We start from the raw sequence: 22,564 nt of genomic DNA, 5'->3' as shown, positions 1-22,564 counted from the left end.
TTTTATTTTACCAAGGGTAAAAGGAGAAATTGGACTGCAAAAGTTATTGTGCAATTTGTCCTGAGTACGCTGATACCTGATATGTGGGGGGGAACGACTGTTTCGGCGCATGGCAGAGCTCAGAATGGAAGGAGCGCCGTTTGACTTTTTCAATGCAAAATTGGCTGGAATTCAGATAGGACGCCATGTCATGTTTGGAGAGTCCCTGATGTACCTAAACAGTGGAAACCCCCCACAAGTGACCCCATTTTGGAAACTAGACCCCCCAAGGAACTTATCTAGATATGTGGTGAGAACTTTGAACCCACAAGGGCTTTACAGAAGTTCATAACGTACAGCGGTACAATTAAAAAATCATATTTTTTCCACAAAAATGATCTTTTCACCCCAATTTTTATTTTCCCAAGGGTAACAGGACCCTAAAAGTTATTGTGCAATTTGTCCTGAGTACGCTGATACCCCACATGTGGGGGTAAACCACTATTTTGGCGCATGGCAGAGCTCGGAAGGGAAGCAGCGCCATTTGACGTTTTTGGCTGGAATTGAGATCGGACACCATGTCGCGATTGGAAAACCCCTGATGTACCAAAACAGTGGAAACCCCCCACAAATGGCACCATTTTGGAAACTAGACCCCCTAAGGAACTTATCTAGATGTGTGGTGAGAACTTTGAACCCCCAAAGGCTTCACAGAAGTTTATAATGCCAGGGCATGAAAATAAAAAAATCGTATTTTTTCCACAAACATGATCAATTAGTCCCCAATTTTTTTTATTTTCCCAAGGGTAACAGGAGAAATTGAACCCCAAAAGTTGTTGTCCAATTTGTCCTGAGTACGCTGACACCCCATATGTGGGAGAAAACTACTGTATGGACACACGTCAGGGCTCGGAAGGGAAGTAGTGACGTTTTGGAATGCAGACTTTGATGGAATGGTCTGCGGGTGTCATGTTGCCTTTGGAGAGCCCCTAATGTACCTAAACAGTGGAAACCCCCCACAAATGACCCCATTTTGAAAACTAGACCCCCTAAGGAACTTATCTAGATGTGAGGTGAGCACTTTGAACCCCCAAAGGCTTCACAGAAGTTTATAATGCCAGGGTATGAAAATAAAAAAATCGTATTTTTTCCGCAAACATGATCAATTAGTCCCCAATTTTTTTATTTTCCCAAGGGTAACAGGAGAAATTGAACCCCAAAAGTTGTTGTCCAATTTGTCCTGAGTACGCTGACACCCCACATGTGGGAGAAAACTACTGTATGGACACACGTCAGGGCTCGGAAGGGAAGTAGTGACGTTTTGGAATGCAGACTTTGATGGAATGGTCTGCGGGTGTCATGTTGCCTTTGGAGAGCCCCTAATGTACCTAAACAGTGGAAACCCCCACAAATGACCCCATTTTGGAAACGAGACCCCCTAAGGAACTTATCTAGATGTGTGGTGAGCACTTTGAACCCCCAAGGGCTTCACAGAAGTTTATAATGCCCGGGCATGAAAATAAAAAAATCGTATTTTTTCCACAAACATGATCAATTAGTCCCCAATTTTTTCATTTTCCCAAGGGTAACAGGAGAAATTGGACCCCAAAAGTTGTTGTCCAATTTGTCATGAGTACACTGACACCCCATATGTGGGAGAAAACTACTGTATGGACACATGTCGGGGCTCGGAAGGGAAGCAGTGACGTTTTGGAATGCAGACTTTGATGGAATGGTCTGCGGGTGTCATGTGCGTTTGGAGAGCCCCTAATGTACCTAAACTGTTGAAACTCCCCACAAGTGACCCCATTTTGGACACTAGACCCCCCACGGAACTTATCTAGATGTGTGGTGAGCACTTTGAACCCCCAAGTGCTTCACAGAAGTTTATAACGCTCGGACGTGAAAATAAAAAAAATCATTTTTTTCCACAAAAATGATATTTTTGCCCCCAATTTTTTATTTTCCTAAGGGTAACAGGAGAAATTGGACCCCAAAAATTGTTTTGCAATTTGACCTGAGTAGGCTGATACCCTATATGTGGGGATAAAACACTGTTTGGGCGCATGGCAGAGCTTGGAAGGGAAGGAGCACCATTTGACTTTTTCAACTCAGAATTGGCTGGAATTGAGATCAGACGCCATGTTGCATTTGGAGAGCCCCTGATGTGCCCAAACAGTGGAAACCCCCAATTCTAACTCCAACCCGAACCCCAACACACCCCTAACCCTAATCTCAGCCCTAACCCTAGCCCTAACCCTAATGGAAAAATGGAAATAAATACATTTTTTTTTATTTTATTATTTTTCCCTAACTAAGGGGGTGATAACGGGGGGTTTGATTTACTATTTATGGCGGTTTTTATATTTGGCAGCTGTCGCACGCTAAAAGACGCTTTTTATTGTAAAAATAGTTTTTGCATCACCACATATTGAGAGCTATAATTTTTCCGTATTTTGACCCACCGAGTCATGTGAGGTCTTATTTTTTGCGGGACGAGTTGACGTTTTTATTGGTACCATTTTCGGGCACGTGACATTTTTTGATCGCTTTTTATTCCGATTTTTGGGACGCAGAATGAACAAAAACCAGCGTTTCATGAATTTCTTTTGGGGGGGTGCGTTTACACCATTCCGCGTGCGATAAAATTGATAAAGCGGTTTTATTCTTCGGGTCAGTACGGTTACAGCGATACCTCATTTAGGTCGTTTTTTTATGTTTTGTCGGTTTTATGCAATGAAAACTATTTTATATAAAAAATAATTATTTTTGCATCGCTTTATTCTGCGAGCTATAACTTTTTAATTTTTTCGCTGATGATGCTGTGTGGCTGCTCGTTTTTTGCAGGACAAGATGACGTTTTCAGCGGTACCATGGATATTTATATGCGTCTTTTTGATCGCGCGTTATTACACTTTTTGTTTGGCGGTATGATAATAAATCATTATTTTTTGCGTCGTTTTTTATTTTTTAAGGGGTTCGCTAAAGGGGTTAACTAATGGGATAGTTTTATAGGGCGGGTCGTTACGGACGCGGCGATACCTTATATGTGTACTTTTATTGGGTTTTTTTTTTTCCAAAAAATGGATTTATTTGGGGGAATATTTTTTTTTTTTTTCTAATTTATTTGGCGATTTTTTTAAATTTATTTTAACACTTTTTTTAATTTTTTTTTTAACTTTATTAAATAGTCCCAGGTGGGACATCACTGTCCTGTGACAGATCGCTGATCTGTCACATCACAGATCACTGTGACAGATCAGCGATCTGTCAAAGGCAGTGCAGAAGGCTCTGCCTTTGACAGCTTCCTGCCAGCTTCCTGCAGGCCCCCGAAGGCCCCCGTCGCCATCTTGGATTCGGGGGCCTGCAGGAAAGGAGCCCCCCGCAGCAGCGCTGCACATTGCGCTGCCGTGGGGGGCTCAGGGAAGCACAGAGGGAGCCCCCTCCCTGCCGATGCTTCCCTTTAACCCCCGGTACACCGCGATCATGTTTGATCGCGGTGTGCAAGGGGTTAACGTGTCAGGGGCGGTCCGTGGCCGCCCCTGACACAGTGCCGGGTGTCAGCTGTGATAATCAGCTGACAACTGGCCGCGATCAGCGGCGCTTACCACGTGGGCGCCGCTGATCGCGGTAGACGTACTATCCCGTCCATGGGCATAGGGGCCCGGGTCCCATGGACGGGATAGTACGTCGGATGTCAGGAAGGGGTTAAAGATGATAACATATGTACGTCAATATGCAGGAAACCAATTGCAACTAATTCGGTATTGCATTATGATAGTTTCCACCCACCCATATTAAAAAATCACTTCCATATAGCCAGTTCCTGCGAGTACGCCGCCTTAATAATACCATAGAGGGTTTCGATACACAATCCAAGGATTTATACGACAGGCTCAGACAACGAGGGTACCCGAATACCATATTAGACACAGCACTTGAAAAAGTGAAACAACAATACAGGTCTAAGAACAATAAAGAGGTATCTAGCAGCAGTAAGAAGGTTCAGAATGAGAAAAGGTTCACATTTTGCTTTCGTTACAGTTCCATGGATCCGCAGATCCGGTCTGCAATAAGAAGGAACTGGCATATTTTAGAGCAGGACAGAGATTTAAGTGACATAACATCCAGAGGGCCCCTTATCTCATGTAAACGTAGAACAAGAATTAGGGATGTTTTGGTGAAAAATCGCATGGTTACAGAACATGACAATTGGCTGAGTAAGGGAATCCCTAGAGGCAATTTTAAGTGTGGTCACTGTCCGTATTGCAAGTTCCATTGTACTGACCGCACCATAAGCATGAGTGTGATCAGTCATACGGTTTCTGATTTTATTACATGCAAGACAGATCATGTGGTGTACGTCATTTTCTGCACGTGTCGGTATAACTACATAGGTAAAACCATACACCCCTTATACGTCCGCTTCAGGGAACACAATAAATCGATTGGAACATGGAAAGGGGTTCCGCGTCTAATCAGTCACGTCAGGGACATACATGGAGGTGACTTGTCTGTCCTCTCTTTTGCTGGTATTGAGAAGGTGGTTTTGCCCCCTCAAGGAGGAAATTTACACAGGATTTTGTTAAGACGAGAATCCAAGTGGATCATGGACACATGTGCCATGGGTCCGACTGGATTTAATGATAGGATAGACATGTCTGTTTTTTTGTGAGGAATAAGCAGATATATAATTGTGTACTCTGTCCTGGGACTGCTTTATATTATGATATTAATGCATGTATTTAGGTTTACCGTTTTATGCAATTATTTGTCATTTCAAATAACTACACGATAGAACTGAACACTATTGTCTTGCATTGATTAAGGTGTTTATTCTTGTTATTAGTACATCTTACTGGAATTCTCACAGACATATTTATATCATTGATTTTATGTATGATTTGTGCAGTATATATCTGTATTTTCATTCTTAGAATCATTGGTCAATCCTGCATGTGGTATTTTTTCAGCCGTGCTGATAGATCACTGAGGTATTTTGGTTTACATCTAATTGCCTCATTTTACATTATTGAAGCACAGAATGTTTTGTATTAATACATTTGGTGTCTGTACATGTTTCTAAGTATATTTCTATACTGCACTTACTTTTTTCTGCTTGCATGGACGACAGATGGTGTTAGCATTTAGATACATATGTCTGCCATAGTTGTTTTATATTTATATAGTCCATACTATGCTATATAATTATGTCATAATGATAAGATGATCGTAACAGTTATTTATTTCTCTCTTAGGTAGCTCTCTTTGTCCATATTGATATGTATTTGCATTTATTTGTATTTGTGCTTTCTTGCATCTTTGGTGACGGAATTTCTATATGAATACGTCACTCCCTTCCACTTTATGACCCGTCGAAGTGCTTGGATAGCGCAAAATGATCGTTGTCCGCTCCCTCTGCACTCCTGATGTCACTACCCCGGCCCGACATGTGTAACATGTGCCAATAAATCAAGCAATATCTTCACCAACTCGTTGAGTGCGACCTAATTTCTACTTGGATATCCCTATATACAACATGAGCCCCACACAGCCTTCCTATATACAGCATGAGCCCTACACAGCCTCCCCATATACAGCATGAGCCCCACAGCCTCCCCTTATGCAGCGAGAGAGCCACACAACCTGCCATATACAGCATGAGCCCCACACAGCATCTCCATATGCAGCATGAGCCTCACACAGCCTCCCCATATTCAGCATGAGCCCCACACAGCCTCCCCTTATGCAGCGTGAGCCTCACACAGCCTCCCCATATTCAGCATGAGCCCCACATAGCCTCCCCTTATGCAGCGCGAGAGCCACACAACCTGCCATATACAGCATGAGCCCCACACAGCCTCTCCATATACAGCATGAGCCTCACACAGCCTCCCCATATTCAGCATGAGCCCCAGACAGCTTCCCCATATATAGCATGAGCCCCACACAGCCTCTTCATATGCAGCATGAGCCTCACACAGCCTCCCCATATTCAGCATGAGCCCCAGACAGCTTCCCCATATACAGCATGAGCCCCACACAGCCTCCCCATATACAGCATGAGCCCCACACAGCCTCCCCATATACAGCATGAGCCCCACACAGCCTCCCCATATACAGCATGAGCCCCAGACAGCCTCCCCATATACAGCATGAGCCTCACACAGCCTCCCCATATTCAGCATGAGCCCCAGACAGCTTCCCCATATGCAGCATGAGCCCCACACAGCCTCCCCATATACAGCATGAGCCCCACACAGCCTCCCCATATACAGCATGAGCCCCACACAGCCTCCCCATATACAGCATGAGCCCCACACAGCCTCCCCATATACAGCATGAGCCTCACACAGCCTCCCCTTATTCAGCATGAGCCCCAGACAGCTTCCCCATATACAGCATGAGCCCCACACAGCCTCCCCATATACAGCATGAGCCCCACACAGCCTCCCCATATACAGCATGAGCCCCACACAGCCTCCCCATATACAGCATGAGTCCCACACAGCCTCTCCATATGCAACATGAGCACCACACAGCCTCCCCATATGCAGCGTGAGAGCCACACAACCTGCCATATACAGCATGAGCCCCACTCAGCCTCTCTATATGCAGCATGAGCCTCACACAGCCTCCCTATATTCAGCATGAGCCCCAGACAGCCTCACCATATGCAGCATGAGCCCCACTCAGCTTCCCCATATACAGCATGAGACCCCTATAGTCTCTTCTTGTCCAGCATGAGGCCCCCATAGCCTCCCCATGTCCAACATGAGCCCCCCATAGCCTCCCCATGTCCAGCCAAAAATCCCATACACATGAAAAAAAAGAACACCACATACTCACCTCTGTCCCGTTCCCCCAGCTCTCTGCTTCTGTTCCTGTGCCATGTCTGCGGTGCTCTGACTCCACAGCACACAGCTGCCGTGATGAAATGCTGTTATCCCATCAACTGTTTCACACTCTGATTGGTGGAGGAAGTGGCCGGAGGCCCCTCCTCCACCAGTGAAGCCAGCGCAGATGGAGACAGTGGACATAGCAAGCGGGCGGGCGTGGGAGGGCACTGTGCAGCCCATAGGCTACTGTTTTCCAGCCCCATGACTGTCGGTCCACGGGCCGAACTGGGACAGCCAAGGGGGACAGATGTGGCTCACGGGCCGCACTTTGCCCAGGTCTGGTCTATACAATACTCCTTGTGAAAAAAATATGCAAATAGCCTGTTCTTAGAGCAAAAGATCAGGGTGTCTAGTGCCACCTACTGGAAGTAGCAATACCATCGCTGTATGACATGGAAAAATGGGCAACCAGAAATCTTCTTTAAAAGGAAAAAGCTGTTTTGTTCTGCTCCGAAAATTTAGTCTTGGCATTATAAAGTCATGATGCATGACTCTATAACTGGTCAGTATTGACTACTAGCTGTCTAGAAAAGGTGAAACTAAGCGTTCTGTTCTCTTACTCTTCATGTCGTAAAGTCATGGTATATCGGTAGAAAACTGACATCACTTTGACTGTTGAAAATTGTAGCTATGACATCCCCACTAATCTGGAGAATGGAGAAATGACGGTGCCCCTTCACAGTTTTTCCCGTGCATCGGTACCCTAGAACTGCAGCACTACTCTATGTGCAGGGGGCTCCCTGCAGTTTCCCCAACTTTATGACCAGAAATCCAATCAAGTGAAGTAAGCAAACTTCTATTTGTGGGATGTTTCATCACCATTAAAGGAAATGTACAACTTATATTTTGCTAATAAAATCAGATAATGATAAATATTATTACTTTATTTACTTATAGATCTTTTTATCCTTTTTCCTCTATATGATTATGGGGTGGCCATTTGTATGAGCTGCTTCTCTGCACAGTTTGTAGTGTTCAGAGATCTGCTGTACAGCAGTCACAGAGACCAGAGGTAACTATAATCCGGAGATGACACCTTGATTTGTATGGCATAGTGTTGTAGACATTCATTGTGGCCAGAATGAAAACTGCAGTCTTTCAGGATTTATTTACTTATCATTAAATAGATACCGACATGGAAATAAGGAAACGTGACAAGTAGAGTTGGGCGAAACAGGTCGGCCAGATTCATAAGTCGCCGACATGGCAAAGTCGGGTTTCGCCGACCGAAACTCGACCACAGCGTGAAGTCGGCCATGCGGTCGGCAAAACGAACGCCAAAGTCGGATTTCTGAGAGAGAGAGAGAGTTTTCGCACTTTAAAAAAGCGGTCCGGCATGTAGGTGTGTTTCCTGTCCTCCACTCCCTGCCGACTTTGGTTCCCCATTGACTTGCATTGGGTTTCGTGTTTCAGTCGGACCTTCGACTTTTCCCGATAGTCGGCCGATTTCGTTCGACTCGACTTTTGAGAAAGTCGGGTTTCGTGAAACCTGACTTGACCCTAAAAAAGGCAAAGTCACTCATCTCTAATGACAAGCAACTAATTGTTCTGAAAACTCGATTTAAACAATAGGTCATTTTCTGATGACACATTCCCTTTAAGATTTTCATCACTCCTTATCAGATTGGGTGTCCAGTGTCAGTACCAAAGTATATAGTAGTGATTTCTACGTATATATAAACTGCAGAGAGTTGACAGCATTGAACAATTCCAATTCTGCTCTGTAATTTGATGCAGAGCTCCAAATGTCCTACAAATACACTGCGATAAAAAGCACGTGTCACTCTCCTGGCATGACCGTCCTAGTAAATACTTTGTGTAAGGCCACGTTCACATGCTCAGTATTTGTAAGCAAAAACCAAGAGTGGGTGATAAATGCAGAAGTGGTGACGTCTGATTGTTCCACTCCAGGTTTTCGGTTACTGACTGTGTGAACGTGGCCTTAGAATGAACATGTTCACTCTCTATAGGTAAGAAAAGCGCTACTTTCACACTTGCGTTAGTAGGCGCAGCGTACCCTCGGCGTGAAGCTCTGCCCCCTCCCGCGCCTCCTCCGGTCAGCTCCGCCCATGGGCGCATGACACTGCATGTGACCTGGGTACCCTTTCTTTAGCATTGGATACGCAGGCTGTGCGCAGGTATGCTTTTGCCGGCGCATGCGTCATTTTGACGGTGCGCTGACCTGCGCCAAACGCAACGTGTTGCATTTTGGTGCAGCCAGCCGAGGGTACGCTGCGCCTCCTAACGCAAGTGTGAAAGTAACCTTATCTGATCAACTTTCCGTTTCTTTTACCTAAAACACAAGGTTAGCTCATGATAAAAGTTAGTTTTTAACACATTCATGTTTCTCTTCTTCCCTTTTTCCTTTCCCGCCTCTACATAAATCAGTATGCAGAAAGCACTATTTTGCCATCTCTTGTGCCCTCTCTTAGTATATGAATGTCTGTTCTTTCCTATTACTATACCTTTATTTGCTTACTAAACTAGGATTACAAATGTGAAACATGTATGCAGTAAATGTATCCACATTGGGTGGTTTTCCAGTGGAGATGCTTTAAGCATTTAAAGGAAATATGTCACCAGCTTTTGCTACCCCATCTGAAAGCTGCATAATGTAGGAATAGCAATGTATCACTTACTGGGCTACTTGATGACATTTTGATAAAATCTCAACTCTATCTTATGCAGACCTACCAGTTCTCTGAAAGTTGCGCTCTATATAACTCCTTCCCCACCACTGATTGGCAGCTTTCTGCCTATGCACAGTGTGCGCAGAGTGCTGGCAATCAATGGTGGGGGCAGTGTTATACAGAGCTCATGAATATGGAGGACTACATGGCAGCAGTTTTACTAGTCCTCGACTGATGATAATCTGCTGATAAAACAGTGATTAAAAAAAAAAGCACTAAGCAGCCCAGTAAGTGACACATCACTGTAAATAGGGTCTTTGTCTCTAGATAATGATCATCTCAGATTAGGTGGCAAAAACCTGCTGAGCTGATGAAGCTAAAACTAATGAGAACCTGTCTGGTAGGGACACGGCATCTAGAGAAGTCCAACCACTTTACAAATATTCTGTTTCAACAGAAATATGTTAATTACGGTATATCAACATTTTTGGGACAAACAACTGACCTGAGCAAAAAAAAACGTGCAACTGTAGCCGCCAAGTGTGGATACACGCTGCAGTATTTAGGATTCCCAGCCGGTGACTCAACTGGAAACTAGAATCAACGCGCACACGCCATTTGCTCCATCATGATGATTGTAGTGTCGGGTGACCCACCGGCCCGGAATCCTGAACACTGCAGTATGTATCTTGGCTTGGCGGCTACAGCACGGACTAACCCTCAGGTGTTTCTCCACTAAAGTGATTATTTATATAGGACTGTACATTAAAACAGTGAGTTCAATAAGGATGTTTGTCCCAAAAATATTGATACAATTAATATATGTCGGTTGAAACAGAAGATTTGTAAAGTTGTTGGACATTTTTGTAATCCTAATGCCGGTACTATGGACACCAAACAGGTTGCATCTTTTTACCTATTTTTTAACATCCACTGAACTGTTTGCTTCAACGTGGTTGACCTGGTTGTTTTTTTTTCTTTGAATCTAAAGGCCCCGTCACACTAAGCGACTTACCAGCGATCCCGACACCGATATCAAGGTGTCAGGATCGCTGGTAAGTCGCTATGTGATCGCTGGTGAGCTGTCACACAGGCAGCTTCACCAGCGATCAGCACAGCGATGCCGAGCGCCCGGCATCGCTGGCCATCCTGTAAAAAATAGAATCAAAATAAAAAATATAGTTATTCTCACCTTCCGACGTCCTGTTCAGCCATCCCGCCTCTCTCCACGCTCCGGTCCCAGTGATCCTTTGCACGAATGACCGCGAGATGTCACGGTCTCGAGGGATAACAAAGTCTCGCGGTCATTCGTGCAAAGGATCACTGGGACCGGAGCGTGGAGAGAGGCGGGATGGCTGAACGCGACGTCGGAAGGTGAGAATAACTATATTTTTTATTTTTTTAATTATTTTTTACACCTGATCGCTGGTCTCCCGCCTGTCACACGCAGCGATGCGTGCTGGCCAGCGGGAGATCAGCGACCAAAGAAATGTCCAGAGGTTTCTTCCAGCGATCAGCGATACCGGCAGGGGGGCCGCTCGCTGATCGCTGTCACACACAGCGATCTCGCTGGTGAGATCGCTGTTACGTCACAAAAGTTGTGAATCAGCAGCGATCTCGCTAACGAGATTGCTTAGTGAGACGGGGCCTTAACTGTCCTGTGTTGACTGACATTTTGCCGATCTCAACTTACTAATCCAATACCACTTTTCGATAAATGCAATTTTTGTGGTGAGTTTCTTGGTATCCACTTGAGCAGCCATGGGGTGTCCATAGTCATTTATAATTATCCTTTTAGCGCAGTGGAATTAGTTCATTTGTTTGTTACTTATCAATCTTTTAAAAGTGCATGATCAACATTTACCCCACAACAGCAAATCTGGATCTGTCCTCCTTACAACTAACATCACCCCAATATCTAATCTTGAATAATAAATACCTTATCTCTCATCGTTGATGGAGACACATTTTAAGTGACACAGTCTAGCCGTAATTCATGATTTGGAAATCTCACTGTATCGCTTTGGCCTCTGTGAAGGTGAAGAGAAATGGAATTGCCTTCCTAAATGGAACAGAGGTCAGCTTTCATGTTATTTTCTGCGCGGCTGATGACAGAGCAAACCTGGCTACACTAGGTATCTTAGGGCTGACCTCAACACCCTGCTTAACGTTCCTGCATCAGACGTAAAGGGAAAAGAATGTACTTTAAAAGCCTTTTAGATCTTGGCTTCCAAAGAGTGTCTCTTATAAGGAATGTGAACTTTTAACAAATTTTGCTTTGTCACCATTTGTGACTTTCCCAAAAGGATATTTCCTCCTAAATAGATCCAATTTTCACTAAGGAATTATTATTACTGCAGCAGCAAAGTGGAAAAGATGGAAACATTGCCAATTTTCTGCCCTGCCACCTTCATATAAACCTTATAGCTGTTTTCCCATCAGAGACAACCCCTTTCAAAATACCGCCAGCTAACTTTGCTGCAGGGAACTACAGCTAGGTAGGCATTATCCAATGCAAATGTAGTATTATATGGAAACTATATAGATGAATGGCTGTCTGGGTAACCTTAGTTTCTGGTTGGAAAAACAACTTTCTGTTGTGACTGATAGATGGGGATCTCATACTGCGGACTTACCTGTATGAACTTTATATGCCCAGATGGACAGGCGTTGACTTTGTTTCCAATAAAATTGAGTTTTACAATCACCTTTATAAAGTAACTTAATGAAACCTAAGCCGACTAGTTTTTTAGGGTACAGTATGACCACCCGGGTCAGATATACTGTACATGTCAAAATGGAAAGTTGTGGTTTTATGGATGAACCTATGAATTGCAGAAGGTGGAATTCACTTTGAAAAACCTTTCATTTAGAAATCAAATGTGACACTAGCCAATCTTCTGTAAATTTACTCTGCTCTTAATCATCCTTTTATCTTTAGTTAGATATACATACTTGGATTAGTGAGTTGAACATTTTGACCAGTTTATATTTTCTAGATTAATTTTTAATTTCATACACTCTATAACAAGTATAATAGTGTCACTCATTATGGTATAATATCAATAATAATATATGGAAAAATATAAATGAGGTATCAAGCATCTTATACCAAAAGAGGCTGGATGCCAAACTAGTACCGCTAAAAAGTTCTTCATGTTTATTGAGGAATGTAATCCGTATCACTATTGAATAACCCTTTAACTCATTCCTCAGCTCCTTAAATCCAGTTGGAGCTCTAATTATTATCCCACATTGCCAAGCTAGCAATAATATCCACAGATTGGTTTATTTGGCTCATTTAGCATCTTGTATCTCCATTATCTATAACCTTTCTGCTGTGGACCCCCAACATTCTGCACTTGCTCACTGAGCCCTTTAATGGTTCACCTTCTTTAGTTGTAGGATGCAGTTCAATTTTTGTGCTAACTTGTCTCTCTCCACTTTCCCCTTCAGTCTCTCTGGCACAATTTGACCTACCCACCAGGTGCAGATGACCATGCTTCCTTTTAGTGGTGGCAGGTGAACAGCTTTGAAAAAGCTCATTAATTTTTTTCCTCTTCAGGCTTTGTTTCTTTTGAAATACTTGATTCCTCTATCGAACACTTCAGATATAAGCAAATAAAATAATTGTTCGTCAAGCTACTTGCCTGGCTTCAACCTTCCATATGTTTTATGCAATTTTCCAATCGTCTCCACGCTCTAGAGACCTACCGTACTTTCCATTGTCTATTCACTGTCAAACTGCATCTCACATTGCACCTTACGCAGCTATGTATGTAAATGGGAGGAAGATTTGGTTAGTACATGGGATATAGCGTCCTGCAACCATATGGGGATCAGTATTTCTTCCTGCTGCAGATACTTAAGGGTCCCGTCACACATAGCAATCTCGCTAGCGAGATCGCTGCTGAGTCACAACTTTTGTGACACAACAGCGATCTCACCAGCGAGATCGCTGTGTGTGACAGCGATCAGCGACCACCCCCCCTGCCGGTATCGCTGATCGCTGCAAGAAACCTCTGGACATTTTTTTCATCGCTGATCTCCCGCTGGCCAGCACACATCGCTGCGTGTAACAGACGGGAAACCAGCGATCAGCTGTAAAATAATAAAAAAAAATTAAAAATATTGTTCTCACTTTCCGGCGCCCCGCGCAGTCTTCCCGCCTCTCTCCACGCTCCCGGTCCCAGTAATCCTTTGCAAGAATGACCGCGAGACTTCGCGATCCCGCGAGAACGGACGTCATTGCGGTAATTCTCGCAAAGGATCACTGGGACCGGAGCGTGGAGAGAGGCGGGAATGTTGCGTGGGACGTCGGAAGGTGAGAATAACAATATTTTTTATTTTAATTCTATTTTTGACATGAATATGGCATCAGCGCTAACGAACACAGCGATGCCGCGCGCTTGGCATCGCTGTGCTAATCGCTGGTGAAGCTGTCTGTTTGACAGCTCACCAGCGATCACATAGCGACTCACCAGCGATCCTGACACGTTGATATCGTTGTCGTGATCGCTGGTAAGTCGCTATGTGTGACTCCAGCTTAAATGTAATGGAATCCACATACAAAGTTCTCATACGCTGGTTCATGGTCACTTTACAGGTACATATTGTCCGAGTTTAAAGGGAACCTCTCAGCAGGATTGTACACAGTGTCATGTCGGTACTATTATACCAATTAACATGATACTTTGGTTGATGAAATCCAACTTGTGGTTGGGGCTTAATCTTTATTTTCAGTTTTGAGTTAATGAGATTCTTGTGCTTTGCAGTGGCCGGTGGGGGGAACATTATGCAATCGCCGAGAGCTGCTACTGTGCAGGCGCCGGCAGTGCCATCTTGGAGGAGGAATTTTTTTATTCTTCTGTAGCAAGATGGCGGCGCCTTCGCAGTAGCAGTTATCAGATCACCTCTATATACACTGATAGCTGCTGCTGCGCAGGTGCCGTGGGCACCATTTTAAAATGGATTTTTTTTAATACTCCTCAGGAAAACATCAAGCACATTTATTAACTGCACATTAAACATGTGATTATGCTACAGCGCTGGTGCCACTTTTTTTTTTTTTTTAAGTATGTACAAGTGCTTCTCACTAAACTAGAATATTGTGATGCTAGTGAGTCAGGAGGTCAAGGAGTCCAAGGTCAGAAGCCAGGAGAGTACTTCATAAACAGAAGGAAGAGACAAAAGTGTAGTCAGATAACATTCCTAGGTTAGAGTACTGGGAGGATAACAGATCAGAGCTGAAGGGGTTAAACAGGCGGCTGGTCAGAGCGAAGTCCAAGGTCAGGCAGCAGATCAAGCATACAGAACTCAAGGCACAGGAAAGCACAGCACAAACCTCACAAGATGAATGTGCGTCTGGCGGTGTTCTGGGAAACTCAGCTCAGTTAGTTAGTGTCTCCGGTACTTATGGTGACAGTTTTCTTATGTACCGGAGACACTGACACACGTAGACTCATTCAAATGAATGGGTTTATGTACATGCCAGCGTGTTTTCACGGACAGTACATGGATCACACACGGATGGTACACACGGATAGCACACGGATGCCACATGAATTTGACAAATTGACACACGGTACCATTTTTTCTGGTACCGGAAATATCAGGACATGTGAAACCGGCCTTAAGAAGCATGGGCATTAACTGGAATAATGAACACATGAGGCAGCCGACACCTCACAGTCTCAGATTGGATAGTCGAGCTGTCAATCAACACACTGACAGCTCAGCAGGGATTTGATGACCAAACTGTCAATCAAAGTACTGAAAGCTTCAGCACACCCCTATACCAGATTGGACGGCTGAGCTGTCTGTAGCCGCATCCCAGACACACTGAGGGGTGGAACCGTGACAAATATCATCAAAAAATTAAGTTATTTCTGTTCTTCAATACAAAAAGGAAACTCATATTATATAGCGTTATTACAGAGTGATTTATTTCAAGTGTTTATTTTTGTTAATGTTACAGCCAATGAAAACCCAAAAGTCATTATCTCAGTAAATTAGAATACTTTATAACAACAGCTTGAAAAATGATTTTAAAATCGGAAATGTTGGCCTACTGAAATGTATGCTCAGTAAATGCACTCAGTACTAGGTCGGGGCTCCTTTTGCATCAATAACTGCATCAATGCTTCATGGCATGGAGGCGATCAGCCTTTGGCACTGCTGAGGTGTTATGGAAGCCCAGGTTGCTTTGATAGCAGCCTTCAGCTCGTCTGCGTTGTTGGGTCTGGTGTCTCTCATGTTCCTCTTGACAATACCCCATAGATTCTCTATGGGGTTAAAGTCAGGCGAGTTTGCTGGCCAATCAAGCACAGTGATACTGTGGTTTTTAAACCAGGTATTGGTACTTTTGGCAGTGTGGACAGATGCCAAGTCCAGCTGGAGAATGAAATTTCTATCTCTAAAAAGCTTTTCAGCAAAGGGAAGCATGAAGTGCTCTAAAATTCCCTGATAGACGGCTGCGCTGACTTTGGTCTTGATAAAACATATTGGACCTACACCAGCAGATGACATGTCTCCCCAAACCATCACTGATTGTGGAAACTTCACACTAGACCTCAAGCAGCTTGAACTGTGTGCCTCTTCACTCTTCCTCCAGACCCTGGGACCTTGATTTCCAAATGAAATGCAAAATTTATGTTCATCTGACAACAACATCTTGGACCACTGAGTAACAGTCCAGTTCTTTTTCTCCTTGGTCCAGGTAAGACACTTCTGGAGTTGTCTATTGGCCATGAGTGGCTTGACACAAGGAATGCGACACTTGTTGCCCATGTCCTGTATACATCTGTGTGTGGTGGCTCATGAAGCAATGACTTCAGCTGCAGTTCACTCCTTGTGAATCTCCCCAAAATTTTTGAATGACCTTTTCTTAACAATCTTTTCAAGGCTGGGGTTATCCCGGTTGCTTGTGCACCTTTTTCTACCACACTTTTTCCTTCCATTCAACTATCCATTAATATGCTTTGATACAGCACTCTATGAACAGCCAGATTCTTTAGCAATGACCTTTTGTGGCTTACCCTCCTTGTGGAGTGTGTCAATGACTGCCTACTGGCATCTGTCAAGTCAGCAGTCTTTCCCATGATTGTGGAGCCTACTGAAACAGACTAAAGGGCCTGTCACACTAAGCGATATCGCTAGCAATATTGCTATAACTTGTGACGTTATAGCGATATTGCTAGCGATATCGCTGTGTGTGATACTTACCTACGACCTGCTCCCCCGCTGGTTATCGCTGATCGCGCGAGAACGTCCTGGACCGCTTCTCGTCGTCAGCTTCCTGCGGCGCTTCCTGTGGACAGACGAGCGACAAGCGTGGAGCCGGGCGGGAGGACGCCAGGATCGCCACGTCTGACAGGTAAGTAGCGACCCCCGACCCCTGCGATGTCGCTGGTGAGATCTGCCTGTGTGGCAGCTCACTAGCGACCACTTAGCAATGCACCAGCGATCCTGACCACGTCATATCGCTGGTCGGGATCGCTGGTGCATCGCTAAGTGTGACAGTACCTTAAGGGACCTTTTTAAATGCTAGGAAGCCTTTGTAGGTGTTTTTGTTAATTATTCTAATTTACTGAGATAACTACTTTGATGTTTTCTTTGTCTGTAAGCCATAATCAACAGCATCACCAAAAATAAACACTTGAAATAGATCGCTTTGTTTGTAATGACTCTATATAATATAGGAGTTTCACTTTTTGTATTGAAGAACTGAAATAAATTAACTTTTTGATATTCTAATTTAGTGAGAAGCACTTGTACATATGTTATGAATGAGTCACCGGAGGAGAAAAAAAAAAAAATACAAGCTAAGTCCAGAAAATCGGAGAGGTTGGTAGCTAGCGGATTGCAGACCCCTGATCCTATTCACAACAACTAATAGTAGCCGTGGGGTGTTCCTACGGTAGTCCTAGACACCTCGTTCACAGCCGGAGAACTAAATAAACCTAAAGAAAGAAAGGGGAAATCTAAACTGCCCCAGAGCAGACCCCAAAGCAATAGAATCATAGAATCGTAGAGTTGGAAGGGACCTCCTGGGCCATCTGGTCCAACCCCCTGCTCAAAGCAGGATTCGCTAAATCATCCCAGTCAGATGTCTGTCCAGCCTCTGTTTGAAGACTTCCATTCCATTGATAGACAGCCCCCAACATGTATTGACGGTGAAAACAGATAAAAACACAAACACAGACAGAAAGACAGGCTGAGCAAACGATGGGGCCCTCACTAACTAGATAGGACAGGAAAGAAAAGCAACTGTCTGCAATCACGCAAAAACCCTGCCAAAAATAATGTCCAACACGTCTGATAGAAAAGGCCCTGCAGTCACTAGACTTCAAAATCACTATATCAGCACTCAGGTATATTCTGAAAACAGAGCAAAGAGATCAACTGATCAGAGACAAAAATGGAGTTCAGTCAGTCCCAACCAGGGCTGGCTGAACACAAACACTAAGTAAACCAGACAAAATTTCATGGAACAATAGCAGAGCAAAAACTTAGCTTTAATAGACAGGACTAAACTGGAGGCCAGAGCTCAGAGCAGAGAGGATCACCAGCAACCCAGCAGGGCGTCGGCGGCCTTATATCCACTCAGAGATATAATTTCATTATTTCCCTCTACTCCTCTTTGGTCAGACCTCATCTGGAATATTGTGTCCAGTTTTGGGCACCACATTTTAAAAAAGACATCAACAAACTGGAGCAAGTTCAGAAAAGAGCGACCAGAATGGTGACCGGTCTGCAAACCCTGTCTTATGAGGAAAGGTTGCAGGATTTGGGAATGTTTAGTTTGCAAAAGAGAAGACTGAGAGGAGACTTAATAGCTGTCTACAAATATCTAAAGGGCTGTCACATTGTAGAAGGATCATCTTTATTCTCATTTGCACAAGGAAAGACTTGAAGCAATGGGATGAAACTGAATGGGAGGAGACACAGATTAGATATTAGAAAAAACTTTTTGACAGTTAGAGTGATCAATGAGTGGAACAGGCTGCCACGAGAATTGGTGAGTTCTCCTTCAATGGAAGTCTTCAAACAGAGGCTGGACAGACATCTGACTGGGATGATTTAGCGAATCCTGCTTTGAGCAGGGGGTTGGACCAGATGGCCCAGGAGGTCCCTTCCAACTCTACGATTCTATGATTCTATGAGATTCCGGATGTCCAATCACACTCCACCTGTTCAGATGACAGGTTTTTCCCATCCAAATCAATTTCACTACCTCCTTTCACCAGCAGAGGGTGTTCATCGGACATCAAAGGTGAAGGAGAAAATGAGCTCATAACATACATATATTCATTATGTAGAATAGGGGGCAGGTCAATTAGGGATCAGTGACCTGTCAGAAGCCTTACAGATGAATAGCTAGTCAGAAGACCCCCCCCCCACAGGCCGCCCCGGAGCACGAGCATATCATTAACCCAAACTGAAAATAAAGATTAAACAACAATCACAGGTCAGATTTCAACAACCAAGATAAGGTATTATTTTAATCAGTATAACGGCGCCGACCTGATACTGTGTACAATACTGCTGACAGGTTCGTTTTAAGGCCGGGGTCAGACTTGTGAGAATCTCTCACGAGTCTCGCATCTTAATACCCGGCACTGTCGCCGGCACTCGAGACTGGAGTGCGAGGTTGCATGTATTTCTATGCAGCCGCTCCCTCCGGTCCCGGGTGCCGGCAGAAGTGCCGGGTATTAAGAAGCGAGACTCGTGCGAGTTTCACACAAGTCTGACCCCGGCCTAACATGCAAACCTCCTTTAGGGGTAAATTTGTTAGCAGTCTCCTTAGATAAATTGCAGCTGTGATCATGCTATCGCTTGTGCTATATATGGCAGTGCAGCAGCCCAGCTATGTATAGCTAAAACCATGATCTCCTATGAACGCCGGCCATGGGCTGTCTTTCACAGGAGGATCATAATGACAGGCATGGGGGTCTTCAGCAGACCTCTGGCTGTTGTGACAATCCATGCTGCTAAGTAAGTATGCTTTCAGAAATAGAAGTGTTTATAGAATAGTTTATTTTTATAAATTAACAAAATTTAAAATGAATCAACAAACAAGAAATCTAAATCAAATCAATATTTGGTGTGACCGTGCTTTGTCATCAAAACAGCATCTTTTCTTCAATGCACACAGTTTTTGAACAAACTCGGCAGACAGGTTGTTCCAGGGATCTTGAAGAACTAGTGACCACACTTCATCTGTGCATGTAGACTACTTGTGCAAATCCTTCTGTCTCTTTAGATAATGCCACACAGACTCGATTATGAGGTCAGGGCTCTGTAGGGGCTATATCATCACTTCCAGGATTCCTTGTTCTTTACTCTGAAAATGACATTGTCTGTATGTTTTGGGTCGTTGTCCTGCTGAAAATTAAATTTGGAATCTGACACCTCCCTGATTGTACTGCACAATGCATAGGTATCTGCCTGTATTTCGGAACATCGAGGCTACCATTAATCTCCGGAAAAAATCCCCAACTCCTTTTCTGAAATGCAGCCCCAAACTTGCAAAGACCCTCCACCATGCTTCACTGTTGCCTGCAAACACTGATTGCATCGGTCTCCAGTCCTTCGGTGAACAAACTGCCTTCTAATGTAGCCAGATATTTCAGGTTTTGACTCATAAGTCCAGAGCACCTGGGAGGGAGATGAACTATGCCCACCCACAAGATTCATGGAAAATGCTGGCATTTATTATATCAGAAAGAGACGCACTGAGAAAATGTGCCGAGTTCAGTGACTGGCTTGTGCCAAGTAATGAATTTGGCGCAATGTACTCCAGTGAGTGTTTCATTGATTGGCGTGTGATACCGCCATTTATAAAGCAACCAGTGTGAAAGTTGCAAAACTTTTATTTATAATAAACATTACAATAACGGGAGAAGAAGAAAAACATTGCCACAAATTTGTAAAAAATTTAACACAATAACCTGACTTAAGAAATTGATAATTTTCTGTTGACATTCATTTATTTTTAGTGTTTATTTTTATATTGGTTTAATCACAATTTTCCAGGATTGAAAGAATTCCGCTATAAAAAGTTTAGAATTTTATGTTTTTAAGCTGTCTTTTTTTAGAATCGGTCTTTTTAGACTATACAGGCACTGAGATCAGATCGGATTCACTCAGTTGTTTTTTTTTCAGTAAGGTACAGTTTGTAATTGAATTTCATTCTGCATCCCTGTGTAGCTGAAAGTTGTAAGGATGCGCAGACTGTGAAGATTAAAGAGGAACCCATGGAGGTTGACATCCCTGACTCTTCCGTCTCCCCCAGACAAAACATTGGTTACAGCACTTTATTAAGGCAAGAAAAAAACGAGCACTTGCAGAAGATGCCAGAGTGCAGAGTGATTCCCGAGGGGAACCTGTTCAGCCAAGACATCTCTGTGAAGATGGCTTCAGAACTCCTCTTCAAATTGTCAGGTAATATACCAATTTATAGTGGCGTCTTTAATGTCAAACTCGTGAAATCCTTATATGTGATTCTGATGACTGTGTGGAACCAGAACTTACCTTCTTGGTGCACAATTGTCTAATGAATGTTAGCGTAACATATATGGGTCCGAATCATCAGCGCAAAATTGTGAGATACTACTCAACATCAATGATTGTGTGCAACAGAACAGGTAGGAGATAACATGGGCAGTAATAAATCCTGGGAGAGGAAAAAAAGAAATCTATTTTCTACCTATTTCTCTGTACGAGTAGGTTGGCGAATGTGTCTATTTAAAGAGCTTCCTTTGACCCTAGTTTGCTAATTCCCAATGGCCACAGTCTCTATAGGATCTGGTTGACAGGTTGCTATATATGCACTCTGATCTCTTCTCAGCGCTGGGAGGTACAGAAAAAGGCAAAGCAGGCATCTTTTATCAGCACTAATTAAAGTCCCGGTGGGTATTGAGTATGCCACAACCAAGAACCTATGCATGAACTTAAGGAGAATCTGTCACCATATTTCTTCTATGCAATCTGACAGCAGCATGATGTAGGGGCAGAGATCCTGATTCCAGTGATGTGTCACTTAGGGTATGTGTAGACGTTTAGTATTTGGTGCAGAAATTTCTGCACCACTTCTGTATCTCTTGGCAGGAAATTTGCTGCTTAAAATAGTTTATTTTTTTTCCACATTTTTACTTGCGTTTATGGTGCAGATTTTTCCCCACTCATTAGTATGAGTGAAATCCCGGTGGGTATTGAGTATGCCACAACCAAGAACCTATGCATGAACTTAAGGAGAATCTGTCACCATATTTCTTCTATGCAATCTGAGAGCAGCATGATGTAGGGGCAGAGATCCTGATTCCAGTGATGTGTCACTTAGGGTATGTGTAGACGTTTAGTATTTGGTGCAGAAATTTCTGCACCACTTCTGTATCTCTTGGCAGGAAATTTGCTGCTTAAAATAGTTTATTTTTTTTCCACATTTTTACTTGCGTTTATGGTGCAGATTTTTCCCCACTCATTAGTATGAGTGAAATCTGCAGAAGAAGCGCTGAAAGAATTGACATAGTGCAGATTTAAATCTGCACCAAATCTGCAAGTCATAAATAAGAAACGTCAGGATTCTCATTCACTTTGCCGGCATCAGGAAACGCTTCAGGTTTTGTAACACAACTACGTAGCGAAAACTGTGATAAATCTGCAACGTGTTCACATCCCCTAACTGGGCTGCGTGTTTTATTCTTTATAAAATCAGTTTTATCTGCCGCAGGTCTAGCAGCTCTCTGAATGCTAGCTATCTTTCTGTGTACACTGTGCATAGGCAGAAAGCTGCCAATCAGTGGTGGGGTTATACATAGCTCATGAATATAGAGTACTGAATTGCTGCAGGTTTACTCGTCCTCTAGTAACAATCTCCTACTGATAAAGCTGTGACTTTATGAAAATTACAGCAATCAGCCTAGTAAGTGACACATCACTGAAATCCTAGCCTCTGTAACTACCCCATGCTGCTCTCAGATTGTGTCAAAAACCTGGTGACAGATTCTCTTTAAGGAGGCTGTGCTGGGTGCTTGACTATATGGTGTTTCCAAA

The 22,564-nt window shown here is 43.6% G+C and overlaps 1 protein-coding gene across 1 annotated transcript in view; it reads left to right on the top strand.

Moving 5' to 3' along the window:
- ZNF827 (zinc finger protein 827) overlaps positions 1 to 22,564 on the top strand; it is a 247,944-nt gene that overhangs the window by 179,070 nt on the left and 46,310 nt on the right. Inside the window, exon 6 of the mRNA XM_073576166.1 lies at positions 20,720 to 20,953. Coding sequence (XP_073432267.1) covers positions 20,720 to 20,953 — 234 coding nt within the window. The remainder of the gene's footprint in view (positions 1 to 20,719; positions 20,954 to 22,564) is intronic.

This window comes from Dendrobates tinctorius, unplaced genomic scaffold (genome assembly GCF_039654945.1).
Source record: "Dendrobates tinctorius isolate UK_male_01 unplaced genomic scaffold, ASM3965494v1 ptg000008l, whole genome shotgun sequence".
NCBI classification, from domain to species: domain Eukaryota; kingdom Metazoa; phylum Chordata; class Amphibia; order Anura; family Dendrobatidae; genus Dendrobates; species Dendrobates tinctorius.
This window is presented reverse-complemented; position numbering and strand designations above follow the sequence as displayed.